Source organism: Nothoprocta perdicaria, unplaced genomic scaffold (assembly GCF_003342845.1).
Source record: "Nothoprocta perdicaria isolate Ctin4 unplaced genomic scaffold, notPer1 scaffold_523, whole genome shotgun sequence".
NCBI classification, from domain to species: domain Eukaryota; kingdom Metazoa; phylum Chordata; class Aves; order Tinamiformes; family Tinamidae; genus Nothoprocta; species Nothoprocta perdicaria.
Window position 1 is genome coordinate 39,198 of NW_020455781.1, and position 23,726 is coordinate 62,923.

A 23,726-nucleotide genomic window follows, 5' to 3' on the forward strand; every position below is an offset into this window, starting at 1 on the left:
CCGCCGCCTTCCCCCGAGCCCTGGAGGGCCGCGCCGCACGACGGGCACAAATCTGCCCCTTCTCCGTGGGCTTCCAAGGCTGCCGCCTCGGTGGAGGCCCGCAGGTCTGCCCCGGAGCCCCGCAGGCCTGGCCCCGTTGTGTCGCCGGAGCCCCGCAGGCTTGTTCCCGACTCGTGGAAATCCGCTTCCTTTTCTGAATCCCAGAAGTCGACTCTCGTTTCCACTGAGCCGTGGAAGCCCATCTCGTCTGTGTACCCTGAAGGCTGGAAACCTGTGCTGTCCCCTGAGACGTGGAAGCATTCAACCCCTGTTTCTCCGGAACTTCGGAAGTCTAGTCACACCGTTTCCTCTGAAGCTTGGAAGTCGTCTTTCTTTCCAGAGGTCCGTAAACCTGCTGCTTCGGTATCTCCTGAATCTTGGAAACTCGCAGAGTCTCGGAAATCTATGTTTTTTTCTGAAACTCAAAAAGCCACCTCTGCTGCTTCATCCGAGGTTCAGAAACGGGGTCACTTCGCTGAATCTCGGAAAAGAGCTCTGTTTCCAGAGTCACGTAAATCTAATCCTACCATTGCTGCTGATGTCCAAAAACGTGCCGTCTTTCCTGAGCCCCAGAACCAGGTCTCTACTTCTGCTCTTTCTGCTGAAGTCCAAAAACACACCCAATTTCCCGAATCCCAGAAGTCAGCTCCTGTTTCTCCTGAAGCCCAGAAGCATGCCCTCTTTTCTGAAGCCCAGAAACTTGCACCCGTTTCCCCTGAAGTTCAGGAACATAGTTCCTTTGTGGAATCTCGGAAATCTGCCTCTCCTGAGATCCAGAAACATGCCCTCTTCTCCGAGTCCCAGAAACCTGCTCCTTCTATATCTCCTGAGACCCACAAACAAACTCTTTTTACTGACTCCCAGAAATCCACCTTTTCTCCCGATGCTCAGAAACATGCTGTGTTTTCTGAAATGCAGAAATCTGCTGCTTCCTTATCCTCTGATGTCCAGAGACATACTGAACCTACTGTACCCGCTGAACTCCAGAAAAGCCTCCTGTTTGCCGAGTCTCACAAATCCGTTATGGGTTTTTCCTCCGAGCCCCAGACACCGAGCGAGTCTGGTGAAAGTGACTTCCTTTCTCAGAGTTTAGATGATCAAAAACCACTGGATGATTTATTTTCCCCTGAGGAACAATCAATATTAGCCAAAGAATCACCAGACGACCTACTGTATTCCCGGCCCAAAAAGAAGCGCAAGAAGGAGAACCTGGAGAACTCGGATTCTGAGCTGAACAGCAGTGAATGTGGAAAAACAGAAATGGACTCGATGGAGCTGAAGGAGCAAGAATCCAACAGTGACCAAGAGCAGTATGACATGGAGTCATCTGAWTACAGCAAAGGGAGTAAAATGGATGCAGCCGCTCCCACGCAGCCCCAGTGTGTGCTGCAGTTCACCGAGGAGAAGGAGGCCTTCATCTCGGAGGAGGAAATAGCGAAGTACATGAAGCGCGGCAAGGGAAAGTATTACTGCAAAATTTGCTGCTGTCGTGCCATGAAGAAGGGTGCTGTCTTGCATCATTTAGTTAATAAGCATAATGTCCAAAGCCCATACAAATGCAAAATATGCGGCAAAGCTTTTCTCTTGGAATCCCTCCTGAAAAACCATGTTGCTGCTCATGGGCAAAGTTTGTTGAAGTGTCCACGTTGTAATTTTGAATCAAATTTTCCCCGGGGCTTTAAGAAACATTTAACCCATTGCCAAAGCCGTCACAATGATGATACAGCTAAAAAACATTTGGACAGTCTTGAATCACTTGAAGAACAAATTTAATCTGTTTTTCCCTTCTGCTAGAAAATCCTGATTTACAGAAGTGTTCAACAGTGTTGCTGTATGTTAACCAAGTAGTTTAGCTGAGCTGACAAGTCAGAAGATGCATGGTTTATTGTACTATGTTTAACTTGTCTTATAGCGGTATTACTGAAATGATTTACTTTTGAAAAGTAATTTTAACTACATGTTCATGTCTCTGTATTACCCATCAGTAAAGTCATATTTTATTTTTCAGATGTACTATGTTTCTGAAACCAAAATGGATAAAAATTAGTTTTGTAAAGATTTGTAAAACGTGCAGGCAATTAAGGACCAGAGTGGCAAGCAATCCGCATATTCCTGTGAAGACTGAACTTGATTTATGAAATGTCTTATTTTTCAAAATGTTTTTATCAAACTCTCGAAGTTGAAAGTCTCTTAAATTGAATAAGGCTTGAGAAACTGCCAATCTTTCTGAAATCGTTCTGCCCTAAGGTTATTATTGAGTGTATAGCCATTTGTTGGAAAGGTGTCACACTCAATTCTCTGCCTTATTTGTCTCAGATTTAGGAGCATCAAGGTACTTTGTGATTTTGTATTTTGGCCATGTTTTAAGCATGTACTAATATATATTAAATTGATGGATTAACATCAGACTATGTATAGCTCAACATTTTCTCTTGATAATTCGGATGTTTGTTATGTCAGAAAAGAAAAACCCTGAATTTCTTGTATCTGGTGAAATGTTATGCTTTAATCTTTTAACAATAAAACCCCAAACCTGGGCACTGGCCGTTGGTCATTTCTTCCAAACCCAGAGCAGAACCATTAATGTCCAGGTAAGTCCCAGCCTTTCAAATACTGGTTGAATAGCAACATGCAATGCAAAGTCACATGGAGTTCTGTTGTAGATACTGCAGCTTTTTAGTCTTCAGCGTGTAAAAGCAAGGTTAATTCAAATAACGTTTCAGAAAAGCATTTTAGCCATAAATGGAGAAAAATTTGGAATGTGTACATTATTTAGTTTGCTTGGTATTTAAGTATTAGCTGTTTGAAAATTGTTTCATAATTCAGCAGGAACGTGGGTTATGTGTGGAGAGGAGTATGAGRGAAGTTTTGAGTCGGGTTAAATTAACTCTAGACTTGAAGTCCTGTAAATGCTGGCTTAGAGTATAAATGTGATAATGTACAAAAGCTTCTTCAAACTGAGAAACTTTCAGGCTTATGATTCTGTCTAAGAGCTTCGGAGAGATTGATTGGAGCCTGGACTTGAGACCTGCTGTGGTTTCGAGAGGGGTTCTGGCATGAAGGGGGAGAACTTGTAAAGCTGCTGCGTGTTTCCGATGCGATGCAGCCTGCTAAGGTCCTGCTTTCTGCATGGGCCTCCCTCTGTGCTGCTCCAGCTGCTGTGCCACTTGCTTTGTGTACTTAGGCCTAAACTTTGCTTGTGTGCATTTTTTTTTAAACTAGGAGTGACTAGACAAATCAAAAGTTAGTTTTTTTGGCGTGGGACTTGAGTGCTAAGGCTTTGCCAATGTCATCTTACTTCGTGTAAAGGCTGTTAATTTATCAGTCTAGGTGCAGCTATTTCATTACAAGGATACTGTTAGAATAACTTGTTTGTCTTGATAGTGGTGTCACCTTTACAGTTTGATTTCTCAGTGCTGACAGATTCTCGTTTCTCATTTCTTTGTGCCCGCTATAACGCCTTTGATTTCTGGGTTTTCTTTGGTTCGTTGACACGGCTTTGCACTGCTCTTCTGCCAACTCACTCCATTTGTAGCTGTTTTAACCCACTGGTACCTTTAGTCTTAATTTACTCATGTAAAAACGTGCACCTAATGATTCTCAGAGATAAACCTTGCGGGTCCCCTTGATGCTGGGACGTGGAAACTCTTTTAATTTGGGTGTGTTGGGCCCTCCCGGTTTCTCCTAGTACAGAACTTTGCCAAACCTTTCTGGAAATTGAAGGGCATTTCTGGCATATTTTGTTGTCCAAATGAAGTATTCTTTCCAATAATAACACTAGAGTGACATCCTTAAAATGTGTAGCAAGGATCTGCCAGAACATCAGTGGAATTTCTCTAAGCAACCCCGGGGCATCAGTAGATCTTTGTGGTTTCCCTGTCAGCTGACCCCTAGTGACAGATGCAGAAGAGCTGATGAATTCCCTGARCACAACAATAGTCATTCTTTTCTGAGATGGGAGTGAAATGCAAGTGAAAGAATTTGTTTAAAATAGGCCTATTGCTGTATTTCAGTCCCTCAGGGTGTACTCTGAACTAATGCCAGTTGAAATTGTGATAGTAAAAAAAATATAATTTCTGTAAGGTGTGGACCTCTGTGCCACCCCACCGGTGTATGGATTGGCAGCGTATGGAAGCTCGCAGTGTGGGGGCTGCTGCCCTTGTTCTCGCCTCTTCTTGGGTGTAAGGACCCTGTGGTCAGCGCAGCCTTTGCAGCTCTGAGTTCAGTTTTGTGTTGGAGGTGGGGTGGGAGATAGCAAGTGGGGCAAACACAAAGATGATGTGTCGTAAAAATACTGCAGGTGCTGCAGTTCCTTCCCTCTTTTTTTTTTTTCTGATCCCTGTGTGCTCATTATACCTAAAAGAAATAGAATTATGTACCTTAGATTTAAAAAAAAAAAGAAAAAAAAACTTTTTTTTTTCCTATAGGCTCTTTATGGCCTATGTTGACAAATGTGGTAGACCCAAAAATCTGTATATAGTCATTCATAGGTGACACACAGAACTGTGAGGCCATTACTGTAGCAGAACTAAGATGAGAAGTCTCTTTGGAACCGGTGGGTTAGGGCTCGTGTTTAGAGAGCAGCGGGTGCAGCTCTGCTTGAAGCGGCGCTTGGCAGGGATTTGGTTTCAGCTTTCTGAAAGAAGACTTAAATTAAACCACCCAGGATAATATTCATCTCCAAAATTTTAGAAACTGAAAATCCTGCAGCAAGTGTAATTGCTGGAGGTTTGCCGGTGTGCTCGTGGTCCTGTGCTTGGGGGTTCTGTGTCCCACTGTGTGAGGTTGGATGCGCTGAGCTCAGCGCAGCCTGTGCCGGTGTTTGTGCAGATCTGACACAGAGAGAGGGCAGCGAGCTGAGTTGTTCCCTATCGCGCAGAACCTGCTGTTGTGACCTGACCCGGAGAAATTCCCGTTAGGAAAATGGTGAAGGAATAAGTGSCCCTTTGAAGCATAAGGATCGAAAACATTTCAGTGTGTGCTGTCCATGGAGAATGAGAAAGGTTCTCATTTCCAACAAGTACTCTTAACCAGAGCTAAGGAAATCCATTTCAATCCTGGGAAATGCAAAATTTAGGAAACGGGAGTATCTGAACAGCACAGAGGTGAGGCTGCAGTTTGTCACCTGAATTCTAACCTTTCTGGAACAGCTTTGTAGTAGTCTTCAAAAGCTTTTAAAAGTGGATTTTATATATGCACACACGCACATACATATGTAAGCCTTTTGCAGTGCAGGTATAATACCTTGCATTTTCCTTTCCATGCATTTTCCTTCCTTTATATTAAGTAGTTTTTTTCTTTTTTTTTTTTAAATGCCAGATTCTAAAGTCAGGAGAGAAACCATTTTTTTCTTTCTTTTTTAACTGATAGCAGAAGTATCTGCTACTTGGAGGTTCTATCAGTGATCTCTAAAGGTCGCAAACATACTCGATATATACTCTCTCTATATATTGTGTGTATATATACACATTGAGTATATATACTCAATATATAAGAGACTCAATATATAAATAACAACAAAAATTCTAAATAAAATAGATATCTCTGCTTCCTCAGTGTCATTTTGTAAAGCTTGTAGGATTTTAGAATGAGTTGGTGCRTGCTGTTTGTGTAAACTTCAGTGCATCCTGTGGCTTACTGCCCTGTGTACTATAGAGAAAAAGTCAAGTTAGTAAAAGCCAWCAGGAGTAGCCTATCCCCAAAAACATAGAAAATTGTGAAAATTGATTTTCTCTGCTAGCCAAGAATTAGAAAACTTTCTTTCCTTGTAATGACAAATAGTACAAGTTAATGAAAAACAGCATTGTGAAATTGTTTCCTGACTGAAGTGTGTACTCAGTATATACATGATATAATACTCCTAATAACCAACTTTAAGGTTCTTTGTATTTTTTATAGTTTTTTTAAAATATATGTACAGATTATGAGTGAGAAAATGCTCTTATAAGTAACTTTTTGGCAAAATGTCAGTTTAAACAGTGGTTCCTTTTATTCCACCTCAGTCCTTGGGAAGGAGTCTCTTTTATGTGTGCTTGGAAGGACACAGAGCGGAGTCCCTTTCATGCAGGGCATGTGATGRAAAGTACAAGATGGAAAGTAAGAATAAAGAAACTTCAGAGAATGGTATAGTTCTTTATTTTTTTCCAGCTAAGTTAGCTGTGAGCACATGTGCAGTGTAACTCTAWCTTCATTCATTACATTGCAAAGAGGGTTAAGTAAATGTGTTGAATACAGTCATGTTTTTAAAGTGCATTTTTGGCAGCTTTCAGTCAAAAGCAGTATATCTATRGAGAGCTCAGAGGTGTTTTTTTAGCACAGGGCATTTCTACGGATGATTCCTACTTGTTTTTCTTGGTGTCTGTGAGGAAGTTTTTTGCAAGAGTTGTTACTTCAGTGATGTTTCTTCTCTAAGCCTGCTCCGGGGTATCTGAACGTGTGTCTGGATATATCTCTCTGTTGCTGAAGCTCTGAAACAAATTGTCTAGAATGTAACCACTTGAATGCGAATATTTATAAAATGTTAGTGGTACTGAGGGAGCAAATTAAACAGTGGAAAAAATAGTTGTTTGTCAAAAACTGGAGACTCTTCAGGAGTCAATAGTAATGTTTTAAAACAAGAACATTGTGTTCACCATCAGCTATTCTGAGAACAAGCCTCTGAATTAAATAATCTGCTCGTAGTACTTTAGGAGAAGCCAGATCAGAGTAACTTGTCCTTGTTTTTATGGTCTCATGGACTTAAAAGGATCTTTGGGGTTTTTTTTGTGCCTCACTACCCACCCCAGGAAAAGTTCTTTTTATGCCTCCTGAAAGAGGAGAAAACCGTAAGTGGTTCCCTAAGAAAAATGGATGAGTTGTGAAGGGTAAACTGTGGGCTTGGTGCCGAGCATGAAGCCTTGCCTCAGTGGCTGGGGCTTGCTGTGCCACCTACACAATCCTTGGCAACATCTGGGATTTGTGYAGGTGCTAGGAACTGGTTTTTGATTCCTTGTCTCAGATGCATGCTCAGATGTATTGTCTCTTCACGGTGCACAACCCTCTGAAACCCCRAAGTTCAGACTTTAGTGAAACTCAGTGAAGAGCAGCATGATCCCCTGTGTCTTCCTCCAGCACAGCAAGAGGAAACTCAGGAATAGTTGTACTTCTCTTCATATGCTGAGAGGGAACGAACATTCAGCATTCAGATTTGTTCCTTMTTTTCCCTCCAGCCACAGATCTCGAAGCATACCGAGGAAAAGCAACCATTGTAAGACGTTTCCAAACCTAAATGAAGCMTTTTGAGAGTAAGAACTAAAATAAATCCTTAAAACCTAATGGATAAAATAAAATCTAAGTATTTATAAARTAAAATCCAAGCATTTAGAACAAAAATGCCTGTCGTAGCTACCTGTCTTTGTAGCTTTGTAGCAGGCTGAGAGGTTGCCTATTAGAACACACATGGTTTGTGCTTCTGACTAGTGGCTGTCAGTGCTCACAGAAACAAAACATTCTGATGGCAAATGAAGGCTACTTAAACATAATTCTTATATAATCTTTTTGTGTCTGTAAAAGAGATTGGAATTTTTTTTKGTCACTTAACCTTTGTTCCTAAGATAATCACAGATAATGGAAAACAGTGGGGGCAAGTGGCGATCTTCTCAGCCCTGCCGTTGCCAACAGATGATGTTGGTCGGCACCTGCTTGCAAAGCTGATGTTGTGGACAAGGATTTGGCCTTTACAAGCCACGGGGCCTGTTTGAGAATCAAGAACTGCTGGGTAGGTGGSATGAGGATTTGGCTTTTCTGAGTGTGTGACCCTGTGTGAAGGCTGAGAACTGCTGGGGAGCGGTGGAATCCACCAGACARAAGTGCCAGGAAAAGCCTCTTTGCCAAGAGGTCAGAGGTGCTTGGAACTAGAAACGAAAGAAGCAGCGTGGGAGGGGGACTGCAGCCTGTAGTTAAGTGAGGAAAACACTGGAGAGGAGGGGAAGGTGGAGGTGCAGGGCTGTGGGATGAAGAGAGCCCCAGAAAGAAGACGTCTGGGATGCATGGTGCTTCTCCTGGATGGATGGAGGGCTGGCTGGGAGTCTGAAGCAGTATGAGAGGAGATGCCAGTGAGGGGGACGTGGTAAGAGCTTGTTACCGACTGCATGGCCTTCATTCTTCCGTGGGATTTTAATCTCCCTGGCATCTGTTGGAAGGGCAACACAGCAGGTTTCGGGAATCCCAGAGGATTCTGGTGGAAGTCAGGGATTGACTGATCCCTGCACCTTCCTAATGCAGGTACTGCATGGACCAGCCAGGGTGACCCATGGCTGCGTCCACTGATTGGAACTTTGATAATCACTAGTAGCCTTTGCTGTAGTAACCATGAAATAACAGAGTGCCAGATCCTGAGGGTAATGGGTGAAGAGTGAAAGGGTTCAAGGAGCAGAGGGACTAACTAGGAGTGGATGAGAGTCAAGCCAGGAATTACTTGGGAGAACTCAGGTCATASAAGTGCTTGGGACACTATGGGTGGCATCCAGAGGTACCCCATGAATTGGTTGATGTTCTGGCAAGGTTGCTCTTTATGATTTTTAAAAGATCATGGAGACTGGAGAGGWCCCCAATGACTGTAGAAAGGAAATATTGCACCAATCCTCAGGATAGGCCAGAAGCATGGTCCAGGGATCTACAGGCTCACCGGCCTCATTTAATCCCTAAGAGAAAATCATGGAGTGAGACCTCTTGGAGAACCTTTCTGGACACATGAAGGAAAAGCAGGTGACTGGGAACAGGCAGCGTGGATTTACCAAAGGTAGATTGTGCCTGATTGATACTTAAGATCAATCCGAGGATAGACTGTTTCAGAAAACTAAAATGCAGGTGGATGTACATAAAAACTGTAAAGCCGACTCCTTTCTACCTCCTTGTGTTATGCAGCAGTGTGTTACTGCAGCTCTGAGTTACCCAGTGACATCCTGTGCCGTTCTGTTACAGAGAGCAAGGAGCCGATAACCACCAAGCAGGGGGGATACCTACGGAGAGCAAGGAGCCGAAAACCACCAAGCAGGGGTGACACGCACTCTGCCCTGCAGCTGAAGAGGGGTCTCAGCACGTCACTAGTGCAGGTATCGACACTACAGCCTCACAAACGTGACAGAAAGTTGTCCCTGAGGAGCCTGAGCCCACCAAGGAGAGCAGGGAAGTGACCTCCCTGCTGAATGTCTGGCTTGCAGGGTAGCTGCTCCCGCTGCCTCACTCCCCTCTTCCCTGCATGGTTCCCCAAATCCTTCTCATTGCAGAGTTCACCTGTTGGATTCCTAAAACAGAAATGTCTCTGCAAAAAAAAAAAAAAACCCTTTACTGTAAATCATTTCTCTTAAACTAAAATCATTTTCAGGTCCCTGGGTTTATGGTTAAATAAAGCATCCTGTTATGGAGGAGGAGGCAGAGGAAGTCAGGTAAAGCTCAATGAAAGGTGTTCATTATCTACTTCTTAGCAAAAGACTATGCACAACCCTACGTATAGCTGATGTGGAGCAAAATATTCCCGTCTGAGCTCCCATGTTCCATTTAAGCCTGTGCCGTAGAGCAGTCTGGGCTACAGACCCGCCTGATACACAAAATGCTTTTTAGTGTTGCTATAAGATGAATCACACGTTAGTATGTTAAATGTTAATACCTAAAGTTCAAATATTTTATTGTATAAATTCACTACTACAAAATTGTTGTGATGTAATACAATATTAAAAGAGTAGGATATATATAAAAAGAATGTTTTTCAGGCTTTGTTGGGCTCTGACCTCACATACTGTCTGTTCTTCTTTCTCCATATCTAGAAGAGCATCTTACTTTTGAAGTCAGTATTAGAAATAATTGACTATATGGAGCATTACCTTCTTAAAAAAAGAAGTCATTGCAGCTAACTGCATTTTGGGGTTGACACAAATACACCCCTAAACTAACTTCAGGTGTGCATAAGAACATGAGATAGGTGTGTTAGGGGTAGAAATAGTTACGGATTTGTAAATAAAATGTGGCATTTACTTTTATTGTTCATTCAGAGGTAAGTCATAGTTTCTTTATAGCTTTCTCGCTGAAAATCTCAGATGTAAACCAATTTTCAGACGTGGAATTCAGACAGACTTTGCAGTGTAAGTTTGGTTGTGCTGATGTCGATGGTGTTAGCTGCAGCCGAAGCTGTGCGAAGTCTTAGAAAAGCATGGTGTGAAAAGGCATGTTCATACTTTATTAGCTTTGGTCAACATTTTAAAGCACACACAAGGACTCCTGACTCCCAACTGACTTGTACTGAACACTTTTTGTATTTAATTGTTTGATTTGAATCCAGCGTGGATGCAGCCACATTTACAACGAACCTTCTCTCCAGCAGCTTTGTGTGCTGCTCTATTGCAGACCACGGATCACAGGTATGATGGGATTTGGGTTTTGGTTCTTTGATTCAAAGCCTGTTTTTGTTTGCTCTGCATCCAGCAGCACATTTCTTGGGTAGGGGGTAGCTTCACTGTGGTTGCAAAGAAGTTTGGCTGAAGGTTCTGCGGAGTTTGGTATTATTCAAAGCTCTTTCTGGAAGCACTGAAGTAGTTACTGGTGAAAGCTGCCTTGTGAGTTTGCGCCCGTGGCGCCTATTCTGCCACATGCATCTTGCTTCTCTGCTGAACTGGGCGCAGTTTTGTGTCCTTAGCACTCGCTGCTATCCTGAACTCGCATCAGTAAAATTATCCATTAGAGGGAGCTACAGAGCAATTTTTTACCGCGTAGATTTGCTTTAGTGTATGTTTTTTAAACATGCCATACAGTGCAMGCTTGGAATAATAGTGCATCACTCATAGGTTGAAAAAAAAAAAAAAAAAAGACACTGAGCTTTTTTCCTCATTGTGGTGAATTAGTGTTAGCCCTACGGAGACTGATTTCCTTGCTACTGCCTCGAGTGCTCAGTTTAAAGCACTTACTTTGATGGCCCTCTTTGCTGCACGGCTAGCCCTCTTCTCTAACAAGGGAGCTATTTGAAAGGGTATCTCAAATATTTATGTAATCTCTAGAAAATAATCAGTCTTCTGTTCCCCAGGTCACAACTTCCTCATCTCCAGAAGACCCAAAGCCAAGGAATTACGGAGGAATCCTGCCCTTCCCGGGCCGGGACAGAGAGGCGGACGGCAGCTAATGCCAGGCTGCTGTGCAGGGCGCTGGGGCTGGGGATAAGCTCTGCAAGCGCAAAGGGGATTTGGGCTCTGTGCGGAGCGTGTAGGGAGCACAGGAACAGCAGGGTATGAAATCACTGAACTGTCCCCCATCAGGAGCCAGGAGGGTAAAGCAGAGGCAACCCTCCTGCTGCCCCAGTCCTTCTCCTGAAGCCCCTTTCTCAAGGATTTGCAGCTGGCCCCTGCTGAGGAAGCTGCAACAGCAGCTTCCCAGGATTCAGYCCCACAGTGTCCCTGTGTCAGCCCACAGCCCTGTACCTGCAGGAGCAGTTCACAGAATCCCAGAATGGTTRAGGTTRGAAGGGACCTCTGGAGATCATCCAGTCTAACCCCCTGCTCCAGCAGGAACACCCAGAGCACGGGGCACAGGGCGGCATCCAGGYGGGTTTGRAGACCTCCAGAGAAGGAGACTCCACARYSTCCCTGGGCAGCCTGTKCCAGGGCTCTGSCACCCTCACAGGAAAGTTGTTCTTCCTCACCTGGAGATGGAACTGCCTGTGTTTCAGCTTATGCCATTGCCCCTGGTCCTGTCAGTGGCCACCATTGAGAAGAGTTWGACTCCCTGCTCCCTACATTCTCCCCTCAGGTACGTATACATATTGATCAGATCTCCTCTCAGTCTTCTCCAGGCTAAACAGGCCCAACTCAGTCTCTCCTCTTACGAGAGATGCTCTACTCCCTTAATCATCTTTGTTGCTCTCCACTGCACCCTCTCGAGAAGCTACACACCCCTCTTATACTGGGGAGCCCAGAACTGCCCCCAGTACTCCAGGTGCGGCCTCACCAGAGCTGAGGAGAGGGGCAGAATCCCCTCCCTTGACCTGCTGGCAACACTCCTCCTGATGCAGCCAGGATCCCATTGGCCTTCTTGGCCACGAGGGCACACTGCTGCCTCACGGTTAACTTGGTGTCAACCAGGACTCCTGCGTCCCTCTTTGCGAAGCTGCTCTCCAGCAGGTCAATTCCTAATCTGTCCTGGTGTGTGGGTTTCCACCTCCTGCTCCTCTCCTTGCTGCTTTTGGGAAGGAGCTGAAGTGCTGAGAGCCCGGTGCATGCAGCCCATCACAAGGCAGCCCACATCCCGTGGAAGATACCAAGCCATCTACACTCACAAATGTGCCAGTGCAAATTAGCAGGATGTTAGAGAGGAGCACAAAAACCTGAATTTTGACCCAAGCTTCCCCAAAGATGAGCAGATGGGGAGCTTCCAAGGACAATTTCTCATCTGAAAATACAAATCCAAGCCTGGCTAGCGCAGCCTGAGGCCTTCCCCTGTTTTAGGTGAGGAGGTTTCTGCTCCCAGGACTTAGCAATGTTTTCTTGGCTCTTGATCAACAGCAGAATAGTCACTTTGCTCTAAGATGCTGCTCACACCMTGAGTGATTCCAGAGGAAACATGCTTGTCAAATTTTCTACTGAATTTGGCTTGTCAGAACAAAAGCTATTTACTGATCTAAAATACAAATACACCCTGAGCCTTTGGTCTTTCATTATTTCATACAGGCAAGCTCTTGTTTGGGTCTCCTCCAGCACTTTTTCTCATCGTACTCATTGCTTGGTGCGACAATGAAGATGGATAAGCCAGGTGACCCACTTGGCCGTAACAGGACTCTAACACAGGAGGAAACACAAATGTACTGCCTTGGCCATGAGACTGTGAAACCTTCCTCCTTCATTTACAAAAAAAAARRAAAAAAAAATAAGTAAAGCCATCCCTTCCTTCCACGCTTCTCCAGTGTATATTCCACACTATGGTATTATCAAGATCATCGGGAGAAAGCAGTCAGACTGTATTTTGATAATTTGGTCTCTTGAAGTTGTTCATAAGAAATCCTTTGAAATTTAGTTTTCCATTAAGGAAGCCCACGTGAAGCTGTAGGAATGTTTTAAACAGATTAAAGACAATAAAGTACCAAAACACAGTGCTATTTGGAAGCAAATACTACCTTTGAATAATGATCCCTACCTTTGAACAATGATCCCGTTCTGCTAGATAAACTATTTGTGAATAGGAAAAATACTTGTGACAAATAAGCTTTAGAGGGCACTGAAATGACCTTCGTTGTATTGCTGAAGAAGGAGAAAAAACAATTATCTTTGCATTCTCAACAGAATCTGGATAATTTATGCACTCTGTTTTATGTCAGCTCTTATATGTCCAAATAGTTAAAGTAGGGATTCCAGTTTTGCTGATAAGGAGCACAGAACATGAGATGGGTGCCTTTGGCTTGCAGAGCATCATTTGCCTCGCTGCACGGCAGCTGCGCGACACGTTCTTTAAATTAAACATAAACAAACAACCATCGTGCTGGCCTGAGGAAATGCTGGGTTCATGTCAAGGGAACGCAGGTCCTTCCAGCATGATTCCTTGGGCTCTCCGAAGGGCTCCTCTTCCCTCCGGAGCGTCACAGGGCAAAGCAGTAGACGTGGTGCCGGGATACTGTGCTCACGGCTCAGCTCGGAGCTGCTCCTTGCTCCTTGGCACAGGGGCTCAAGCRCTGGGAGGACAGAAAGCTGGCACCAGTGCTGTGGGCTGGCCAAGGTTTTGGCTTGGACTGTATCCTAGTCCGATTCCCTAAAACTGRCTACTTTATTGTTTGGATGTAAACTGGTAGCTGATTAGAGGAGAGCAGGATTTAGTTTTTGTAAAGAAAWTTTTTTTTGCCGTTTAATTGAACTAAAACTATGTGCTTATGGGAGAAAATGCCAAAGTTAATTACAGTTACCATCTGTCTCATCAAATCACTCTGTTTCTCTTTAGATACCTTTATTGCCTGTGTTATTATTAATATCTCTCTGAAATTTATTACAGCGAGGAGGTACTGTTAAAGTGAATGACTTTGCTTCCTATAATCTATAGCAGACAATAATGTTGTGATGTCTGCAGTRACCTTATGTTGTTATTCCTTTTAAAGCAAATATTGCTGTGGCTTTAATCACTGCAAGCTTAGCTCTGTGCAGAGCGGTTGGATGATTTTTCCAGGGATTTACTCAAGGAGGTCTTTGTGTATGTGTTCTTGTAAGAAGAAAATTACAGACATGAATGGCATTCTTTTTTTCCCAGTATCTCCTTTCTGCTACTTGACCGTGATTTAATTCCTGCAATGTTAATTCTGAGAAAAATAATTCACCTGTCCCACCACACGTATACACACGTACACGTGTATGTGCACACCTTGCTTTCAAGAGCTCTGCTAGGAAATACAGGACAGCTACCTGGAGACCCTCACAGTGCGCTGGTGGATACAACTGGGAGAAACTGTGTGTTTGGGCATAGCAGAAGCTTTTACCCCATTAATTTGCAGCGTGGGGGCCCTTTATCTGGGCTCTCTCTATGCTTTCAGACATCCTCCATTCATTAGGGGATGCTAGCTCGAATGCTAATTCTTGCCTAGTTTCCAGAAGGATGGTGAGTTAATAGAACTTAATGTTGTGTATTGCTATTGCTAAATAGATGAGGTCAGGCTAGCACTAGGATGACAAAGGCAAGATGGCTGCGAGACTGCCAACAGGAAACCAAAAACAAAMMAAAAAAAAGAATAACTTATCTTAAAAGCCTATCTTTTTATTATATGTACATTTTATGAAACRTTTTTTTGGCTGCACATAAGAAAATACCACTGAATATTTGCAATTTTCAAGGCTCAAAGGAACATAGGAATTCATGTGTATTCAATCATATGAATTCCAGGAAAATTCAAAGGGGATTTAATCTGCTTCTGGAAGAAGAATTTCTTAGCTTTGCCTGCTTCAACTTGGAACAAAATCATTGATTCCTCTATTATTCCTAATAAAGAGAACTGYACTAGTACTACTCAACATAGTGAAGTGACAATTCTTGGAAAATSTTACTGCTCTTACAGCTTAGATAAATACTAGCCTAATGGGAGTGATAAAGAATTAGGCAATAAGATTAGAAAGAGAGATTGTTCCTGAATCAGTCCATTAGGATTAACCAGGCTTTGTTCCATGGCAACTTAGCTAAGAATAATCATGACTGCAAATACGGCTGTTCCAATTTCTTGGGAGGAGCCTGGAGTGAAATCTCCGGTCTCCAAACACAATTGTTAATGTAGTTGGTTGTTCTCAAATGTCTCTCTCCCTGTACTGCAGCAATTAATTTAGCACTGTTATGTTACAGGTACAAATGGTGCATAAGGAGTTGAAAGCCTATCAGGTAAGTGGATTTACAAAGCCATTTTCAGGTTAGCCTACCATTTTTTTGGTGGCATGTGATTTTTGAAATGCACAATTCAGTCCTATGTTACCTGTGATGTATGAGGCATGTCTGCAACTTGTAAGAGATACAGACTGGCTCGTTGGTGGGTCCTCATGAAGAAACAGTTCTCAGAAATGTGAATCTCTAGTGGAAGAGATGTTCCCAATACCTTCTGTCTCCATTCCCACTGCAGCATGCACATACACGGCTCTGCCTGTGGGTGCACCTCAGCTGAGCCCGAGGGAAGAAAGAATCATGACTGAGCAATTCGGTCACATCGCTCCTGTTAAAAAAGAATCTTAAGTATCTTTTAAGAATCTCAGCCATGCATCTTTTTGTATCACTTTTATTTTCTGCTGTACATTCCTCCTCTATTGCATTGCAATAGATATATTTCTTTTATTTTAAATACATCCACCTATTTCACCTGAGATTGGAAACYACTGTGCTTTTCAAATACACCAATCTAAGTTAGCATGAGTCATTTTACACATTTAATTACAGTGTATTTAATTGTCTTCAAAGATAGGTGCTTGTTCGGACATCTCACTTTTCAGAGGTGCCTGTTTGCAGGCACGGCACACCCCCATCCTTCYCGGAGGACAGAGCAGTTTCAGCCACATTTTGGCCTCTCCTCCCCATCCTCTCGCTGGCAGGGGATGAGGGGATGTCAGTCTAAGAAGCCCAGCTGTTCTGAACAGGGAGTCTCAGTCCTTGAGGAGCTGGAAAGTAGGTTACCTCTCATTTATCTTTAGCTGCCTGGTCTCATCAAGCTGCCCTGATCCTTCACATGTGGGTGGAGGGCGGCTCTTCCTGCCAGGGCTTATTTGGCCCGTCTTGGGGCAGTGCTAGACACAGCCTCTTTCCTTGAAATTCAGCTCTCCCTCCCTCTCTGGCTGGGAAGGGGACACAAGTGCTTAGCTAAGACTGGACCCAAACACCACACCTAAGTGGGTAAAAGTTGGGSCATGAATCCCAACCAAGATGATCTAAATAGTTTTGTCAAACCGAGCCACTGTTAATTCATCCAAAGGGTTGTGGAGTGCCTAGTGCATGAATGAAGTGAAGCCTGTGTATGTATGTCCTATTTTTCTTCTTTTCCTGGTAAGCTTTGGCAAGATACTTTTGATGCAGTGGCTCTCACTCCTGACTTCAGAGCCACCCGATTTGTTCTAATTTATGGGCACTTCCCTCCAGGGATTCAGCCCCAGATGTTGGTGTTGTTGATAACTCCCTTGACACATGCAGACTTTTTATCTTGCTTCTTCCACAGGTCAGCRTGATTCAGGTTTTAGTATCCTCTTTTCTCCTAGTTCCAGATTTGGGTTCGCACCGACTGGAACCAGGCATTCACCAGCTCATAGCTTCCCTGCTCTTTCCCAAATGACTCAGGGTATTAGCCAAAATGCCACTTTTCTTGCATTCATTTCCTTTCCCATTTTCTCTCCCTCCAATAACTGTCCTCTGATATGGCCAGACTGGATAATGACAACGTCATACATACACAGGACCTTCACAAAATGATATACATACCACCCACATTTACGACATGGTAAACGCAAACTCTCCAAATGTGTTTTCATTGGACGTAATTCTAGAGAGCCTCTTTACTTCTAAAGTAGCTGAAGACAATAGCATCAACTGAGTCAACAAGACCTTGACTCACTATATGTTCAGGAATGCTGGAATCTACCTTCGAAGACTATGGCTTGGCAGAGAACAACCATAAATCATGTGGCGAYATGTCAAATTATAGTTTTGCTGGGGAGTTTCCTCTTGCCATTGAGATGCAAGGCTGCTGACTCTCCCTGCGTGTAGCCTTCAGGCTATGCTGGCTTACTCACRCAAGTCGCGCCTGCCGCACACGCATACGGTGCTTTGGGAACAGGGGTGGCTCATGACAGAGGGCCCGTCCCAGCCAAGGATTTCCGCAAGTGGTTTAGTCAGCTAAAAGGGCAATACCTGTAGAGTCATGATACTGCAAATCCCACTTGCCACTGGGGCTTCTTGTTCTGGTAGAATTGTCATTATATGGTGCATTTTTTCTTATGAGGGCCAATATACATTGCCTACCATGTATGTTTTGTTTTTGCCCCTGTCTAACCATGTGTCCTCATGTATGCAAGCCCCTCAAGATGCCTGCACAATCAAGGAGCTGAGGCTGAAATGATCCTTTTCTAAATCTGGCTTTAGGAAATACTCCTATAAGAAGAGCAAAGGAGAAACAACATGCAGACCATAGGTAACCCCTGCTTACAGCACCATGCTAAAACTGTGGTGTGTGTAACTCAGTATTCCCTGAGTATTCCACAYCAGCTGCTGAATACCCACCACGAGCAGGAACTAGGACTTTGCTTATTCCACTTACCAAGGGCATTTGTTGTTTTTCAGATGCAATTTTCTTTCATTTTTAAAGAAAAACAACCCCCCCATCCCCCACATTACAAGAATTTATTCAGTGTTTCATGCTCTTTTGCCATGCTCATAAAAAATAAACCACTCCACTTTAATACTTTGCAGGAGACTGCTGATGTTTTTTCCAGGACTGATTTAATCTGTATACATTGAAGTTTGATATCCTGCAGATGTTTGGCTAGTTCCTAATAAAACAGCCATAGTGAACACCATGGGAATTTAACCTAATCCTCCCGAGGAAAAAAAGTTATCCCAGAGGATATGTCAAAGGTCAAACAAAAACTGTCATACCTCCTCCTTGTCTTGAAGGCGCCCATCATATTTACTTTTATTTACAGTAAATCCATAAGGGCTTTTGTCAGCAATTTGTCCTTTTATTTATATGCCGGTGTGGTAACCAATTATTGCAAGTTCCGCACACTGCTAATCTTGCCATAATGGAATTTCTAGTAGGACAACTTTGGTCTGCGGGCGGAGTGAGTGGAGTTTTGCCTTTCCTCAGCATGAGTCAAGAGCAAATTGTTGGGATTTGTCGTGGAGTCTCCTTCTCTGGAGGTCTTCCAAACCCGCCTGGATGCCACCCTGTGCCACATGCTCTGGGTGTGCTTGCTTGAGCGGGAAGGTTGGACTCTAGAGGTCCCTTCCAGCCTTGAATATTCTGTGATTCTGTGATTTGAGAGCCTCCGGGTTTGTCTGTACACAGCTCTGTGCCGGGGCAGTTCGGCAGGATGAAGCAGAAGCAGCATGGCCCCCAGCTCGGATGGAACCGCACTCATAGGAAAGCATTTATATCAGCACAGTTTCCTTGGATAAGCTCAGTGTGCTATGCCGGCTGTGGTGGAATAGCTGCTCTGGAGTGTATTGACCAGCTGCCCTGGGCTGACTGCCTAACCCCCTGTGATAGTGTTTCTGGGACAGGTTTTTCTGAAGATATTAGCCCCACACTTTAGAAACAGGTTGTAGGGACAAGAAATGTAGGGACAAGAAACATATGCCTTTTGCTGGGGACTTGAGAGTTTCGCTCTGCCTCCTTTCAAGCCTGGCGATTACAGGCCTGCGTTCGGATCATAGAGCTGGTTTATAGGGAACAGTGAGCAGTGGATGTCCCCCTTTCACGTGGCCAACAGCCAGATGCAGAAAACCTGCCCCGTGTCCCCAAGCAGCAAACCCGCATGTGTGACAGCACCTCGCGCAGGAGGGATGGCCAGAACCCCGTCACAGGCCAGGCCTCCTGTGCCACGTGCTCCGGGGCATRTGACACGTCTCCTGCATCACGGGACTTTCTCCTTTGTTTGTCCTTTTGTTGCCTTTCCCACAGCGCCGGCCGCCCGGCGCGGATGGGGTGGCTACACAGTGTGTTAGCGCTGGCGAGGGGCACAGCCGAAGGGCTTCCCACCTCGTCCCCTCGCCGTGCCGCTGATGCAACTGTTTGCACAGCGGCAGCATAAGCAAAGCCAGAGATGTAATGTGCGCTGAAAAAATAACCTTCAGCCCCACGAGGCGCACAGGCGGAGCTGCAGAGCGGGCGCTGACCTGTGGTTCTGTGGCAGGGGTGCAGTGCGGAGGGCAAGACATCTTCTAATCTATTGTTACAAAAATAGTTCATAGGGGACTGGGGAAAAAAAAACATGAAAGGGCTTTTGTTCAAAAGGGGCAAGGGGGTTAAAAACACAAAAATGTGAAAAATGAGTGTTGAAATATACGGAGCAAATAACTAAGGTGACATTAGAAATTAMACAAACCCGTTGTCTTCCTCAATCTGCCCAATCAATATGAACAGAGAGCAGCATGTGCATCTAAGACAAACCCTTCCAAAGCATTACAGATACGCATCTTTCCCCCAGGGAAGTGATAAGGAAGAGAGCAAACCAGATATGACAGCTCTTAGAGGCATCATTAAACACATGGTTGGAGGCATTCACATTCCACTGTAATCAGTTGGTAAAAACATATCGAGGAGAAGGAAGAGGAGAGGAGAGRAGAGAGGCTGCAGTTAACAATTAATGCACACTGAGAGTGAAGGTTAGCTTCTAAAAGTACTTGCTCCATCTTCTTCATTCCAAAGAGAGAACTTGTGCATTCAACATGAAAAAAAGAAAAACAGAAGCAAACTAAAGCTTCTTCCGGATGCTAAACTTAGTGGAACAAATGTGAGTCCTTTTATTGTCAGTAATATATGTAAAACCATGTCTTCTTTCAAGCTGTTTGTTCTCTCATAACAAGATGTTATGGTTAAAAAGCCCACCTCTTTCCAAGCATATCCAGCAATAAGCCAAAAGTCTCCCTGCATGAATTCTTGTTTGAAAGAGTAACTTTCATTGAAACTCTTTCAGGGAAATTCTAGAGCCCATGTTTGGCAGAAGTTTAGACTCACAGGTCACACATTATTTTTCTTGATTGATAACTGCTGAATCCACAGTCTCTATGTCCTTGTACCCTAAAATGCTTTACTTGTATCCTGGCAAGAAAACTGAGGGATCAAGGTTTGATCCGATCTGACTGCTAGTGAAGATAGGAACTAAAATGCTGCCTGATTTTAATGGTATGTATTCAGGCCCTGGTTTGCCCACAGATAATCCCCGCTCCAAAAGAGGAGCAAGAACTTCAGGTTCCTGAAAGTGAGAAGCTTCTCTCTGTGACTGGAAATAACRTGGGCTGTTCTGTGATGCTGGAGTATTTCTTCATTTTGATGTTAAATTAAACTAATAGATACATAACTGAGTTTCTGCCATATTTTAAATACCATTTGGATATTGACTGTGCAATAACAGCTTCTAAAATCACTTTGTTCCAAATAGATGGTTTAATGTATGCTTGTATTTCATAGCAAGAAAAAATTCCTGAATAGGATTAGCCAAGTAGACAATGTTTGCATTTGAACTGATTTTCTGCCTCGTGTTTAAATCCTGTTTTAAAAGTCCTGGCTAGTCAAACAACTTTTTTTTTTTTCTTTTTCCATAGTTTTCTCTGTAAGTGTTGAGAATCTCATGAAACCACTAGTGACTGTGATATTTCCTGTGTTTGTGGGTGAAACCTGGAGGGAGCAGCCGTTCCTGAGAGATTGTGGCTGTGCACAGGTTCTGCAAAGCAGCCCCTTCTCCCCTTGCCCTGGCCTCGGGAGCCTCCTGCCTCTGTCACACCGTGCTCCTCCTTAGGCAGGGGCACCTGTGGTGACACCGGTGCCTCCTTCCCTGCCTGCCTTTACTCGTCCCTCTCCTTCCTCCTCCACCATCCCAGGTGCCGTTCAGGGCGCCGCTTTCTCAGCCTGCGCTTCACTCTGTCTTGGCAACTCCTGCCTGCAGCCTGGAGGGAGATAATTAAAAACACTGTGAACAACAGACCTCAGCAGTTGACCACAGCAGTTCCTAGGAACTACATCATCATTCCCCCGACGCTTGGAGCCCCGTCACAGAGAGGCACAACTCTGGCTGGCTCCCAGCCCACGCGCCGCTTGTTCTGCACCTCGCTGTAATCACTGCAGGCCTTGCCCCCAGTGCCCCTCGCAAATTACAGAATCAAAGACATGATGAAAATGACTCGGTCGCTGCCTGTCTACAGAAGAAAAGCAAACTCAGAGAATTTTAGAGGTTACAGTCCCTGGAGATGAACGAGACCATTTTTGGGTATTAATTTCTGCACCGGCACTGCTGAAAACCCTGGTGAAGAGCTGCTGATTTCCCCGGGCTTCAGATCAGAGCAGCGTTCCTGGGAGAGCTGCGTGCTTGTCTTGGCCAGGCCTGCTGGCACTTACTCATATGGGCTAATGGCCCAAAGTGAGGGGATGAAAATTCATGTAGAATGAAAGACCAGCTTACCCGAGGGACTAGACACATGCTCCGGTGGGAAGGTGAATGATGAGTGAGTGTATCCATCTGGACCCGTCCTCTTCTTCTTCTTCTTGTGTGTTTACTCACACAACACGCTTGGTGTTGTGCGCTCAAGGTCATTAATAAAGCAGAAAGCTTTCTTGTTGAATTGCTATTTAAAAAACCAGGCACAATTATGTTGTTAGAAAAAAAATGTTACTTATCATCAGAACAGCAGTGGGACAACATTCATAATAGGTATTCAGAGCAACATTCAGAATAGGTAAAGAAATAGCCTATTCTTATTTCAACCACATATGGTGTTGACAACTTTCTTTTATAATGCCCTGCTTGGTAGATTTTAGAAAGTATCTTAATGTTACTTTACAGGCTTCACATATTGTTTATGCAGCACTGCAATTACTGAATAGCTAGTGCTCTTGTTTTGGTGCTTTTTTGTATTTGAGACCATGCTTGTATCTCTTCTCTTGTAAATTTAGGCTCCTTAATTGATGCACTGGTAGGCAGTGATGTCAGTGGAGATGCACCACGGCTGTTAGACACATTTATACACAGGAAATGAGACCCATGTCAGAAATGCCTGCGTGCGAATTGTTTTGGTTCCAATTTGAGATACCAAGGACTGAGTATTTGGGAGCGCACAGGAATATTTAGCACTTTAATCAAAGCAATGTAATGCTGACTTGCATCGCATRTGTTGAAACACATTCACATATAGTCAGGTAAATGCGCAGTAGTTTGCCTTGCTTGGTGTAAGAGTCGTGTGGGAAAAAAAATCTTTCTCAGATTCTACCCGGGGCTGAARATACAGGAGGGAGAGACCTCCTGGCTCTGGTTCCTCGGTCTGTATTCACAACAGCCAAGAGACTGAAGGAAGGGCATTTATCGGGAAGGGCCTGCCCAGCCAAGCAGCTTCCCACAGACTAAAGATAAAAGACCCTACCACGTCTATACTAAGCATGTACAACATCTATGTGTTTCCAGAGTTGTAACTTGCTTATAGCCAAAGGCACATTTCCTGCCACACTTTAATTCCTTCCTCCCATGGATGGTGACACTGCAACCTTTACTTGTTTTGCAACATGAAGAACAACATTTTGTCCCTTAGTGTTATTCTGCAATGCCCGATCTCTCAGAGCTGACATAAAAGGAGCAAAAATCCCCCCTTAAGCCTCTGATGCAATCAAACTCAAGTTAGAGAATGGAAAAATTCAGCCCATCTGTTTAAAGTTATAAACAGCTGAAACCGAGGTATTTTTTTCTGGCCAGAGCTATCAGTCATGCCTACAATAATCAAGTTTAGCTAGGTTTCTCTAAACTCTGGTTCCCTGTTTTTTTCACAGTACAGATTTGTGATCCAAATGCTCTGGAGTGGGAAAAAAAAAACAAAAACAAAAGAACAAGCAAGTAAACTGAGAGCCCCTACCTGTAAAGAGGAAAATGAATAAAATATTTTTCCACAGTCAGGTAAGAAGGACCTGCTCACAGTTAAGACTCAGACCTGCGTGTACCCAGGCAGATGGCTTACACGCAGATGGCATGTGGGTTTGCTGTTGCTTTTGGCAGGAGATTGCTTTCAGCCCCAGTCCATGGACATCTATCTGTGGCTTCATTACAGTCTTAGAGGAGTTAACAGATTGGATTTTTTATCAGTTTCATTTTTTACATTTTCAAACATTTTTTGCATAGCTGTGGCTACTGCTGCATGCCAGGTGATGTGCGGAGGAGGACGCACCTTCGTGGCTACCAATTCAGCAACTTCAGCCCGGCAATCAGCAAACCTCAGAGCCCATTTTCACTTGAGAAAGTGCTCCAGGGTGAGCACAGCGCTCTGATTAACCACATCCTCGGTGTAGCACCATTAGATAACACAAGGAAATGTGTTCGCAGCTTGCTGCTTCATCACACTGCTGTCGTGATTCATTCCTTATCAAGTAGCACTGGGAGAGCACAAAAGCCAATGCCGAGAGCAGAGATGTGAATGAGAGCACCATAAGTGTTTCCATATGGGTGTTCTTTTGTGTGTATGTGTGTGTGTGT

General features: G+C 44.1%; 1 protein-coding gene across 1 annotated transcript in view; it reads left to right on the forward strand.

Moving 5' to 3' along the window:
• Positions 1 to 2,539, forward strand: part of LOC112954968 (chromosome alignment-maintaining phosphoprotein 1-like) — a 5,297-nt gene extending 2,758 nt beyond the window's left edge. The window contains 1 exon segment of the mRNA XM_026048250.1: positions 1 to 2,539. This exon segment is cut by the window's left edge and continues 99 nt beyond it. Within this exon segment, the coding sequence (XP_025904035.1) occupies positions 1 to 1,812 (1,812 nt within the window). The 3' untranslated portion in view covers positions 1,813 to 2,539.
• The last annotated feature ends 21,187 nt before the right edge of the window (positions 2,540 to 23,726 follow it).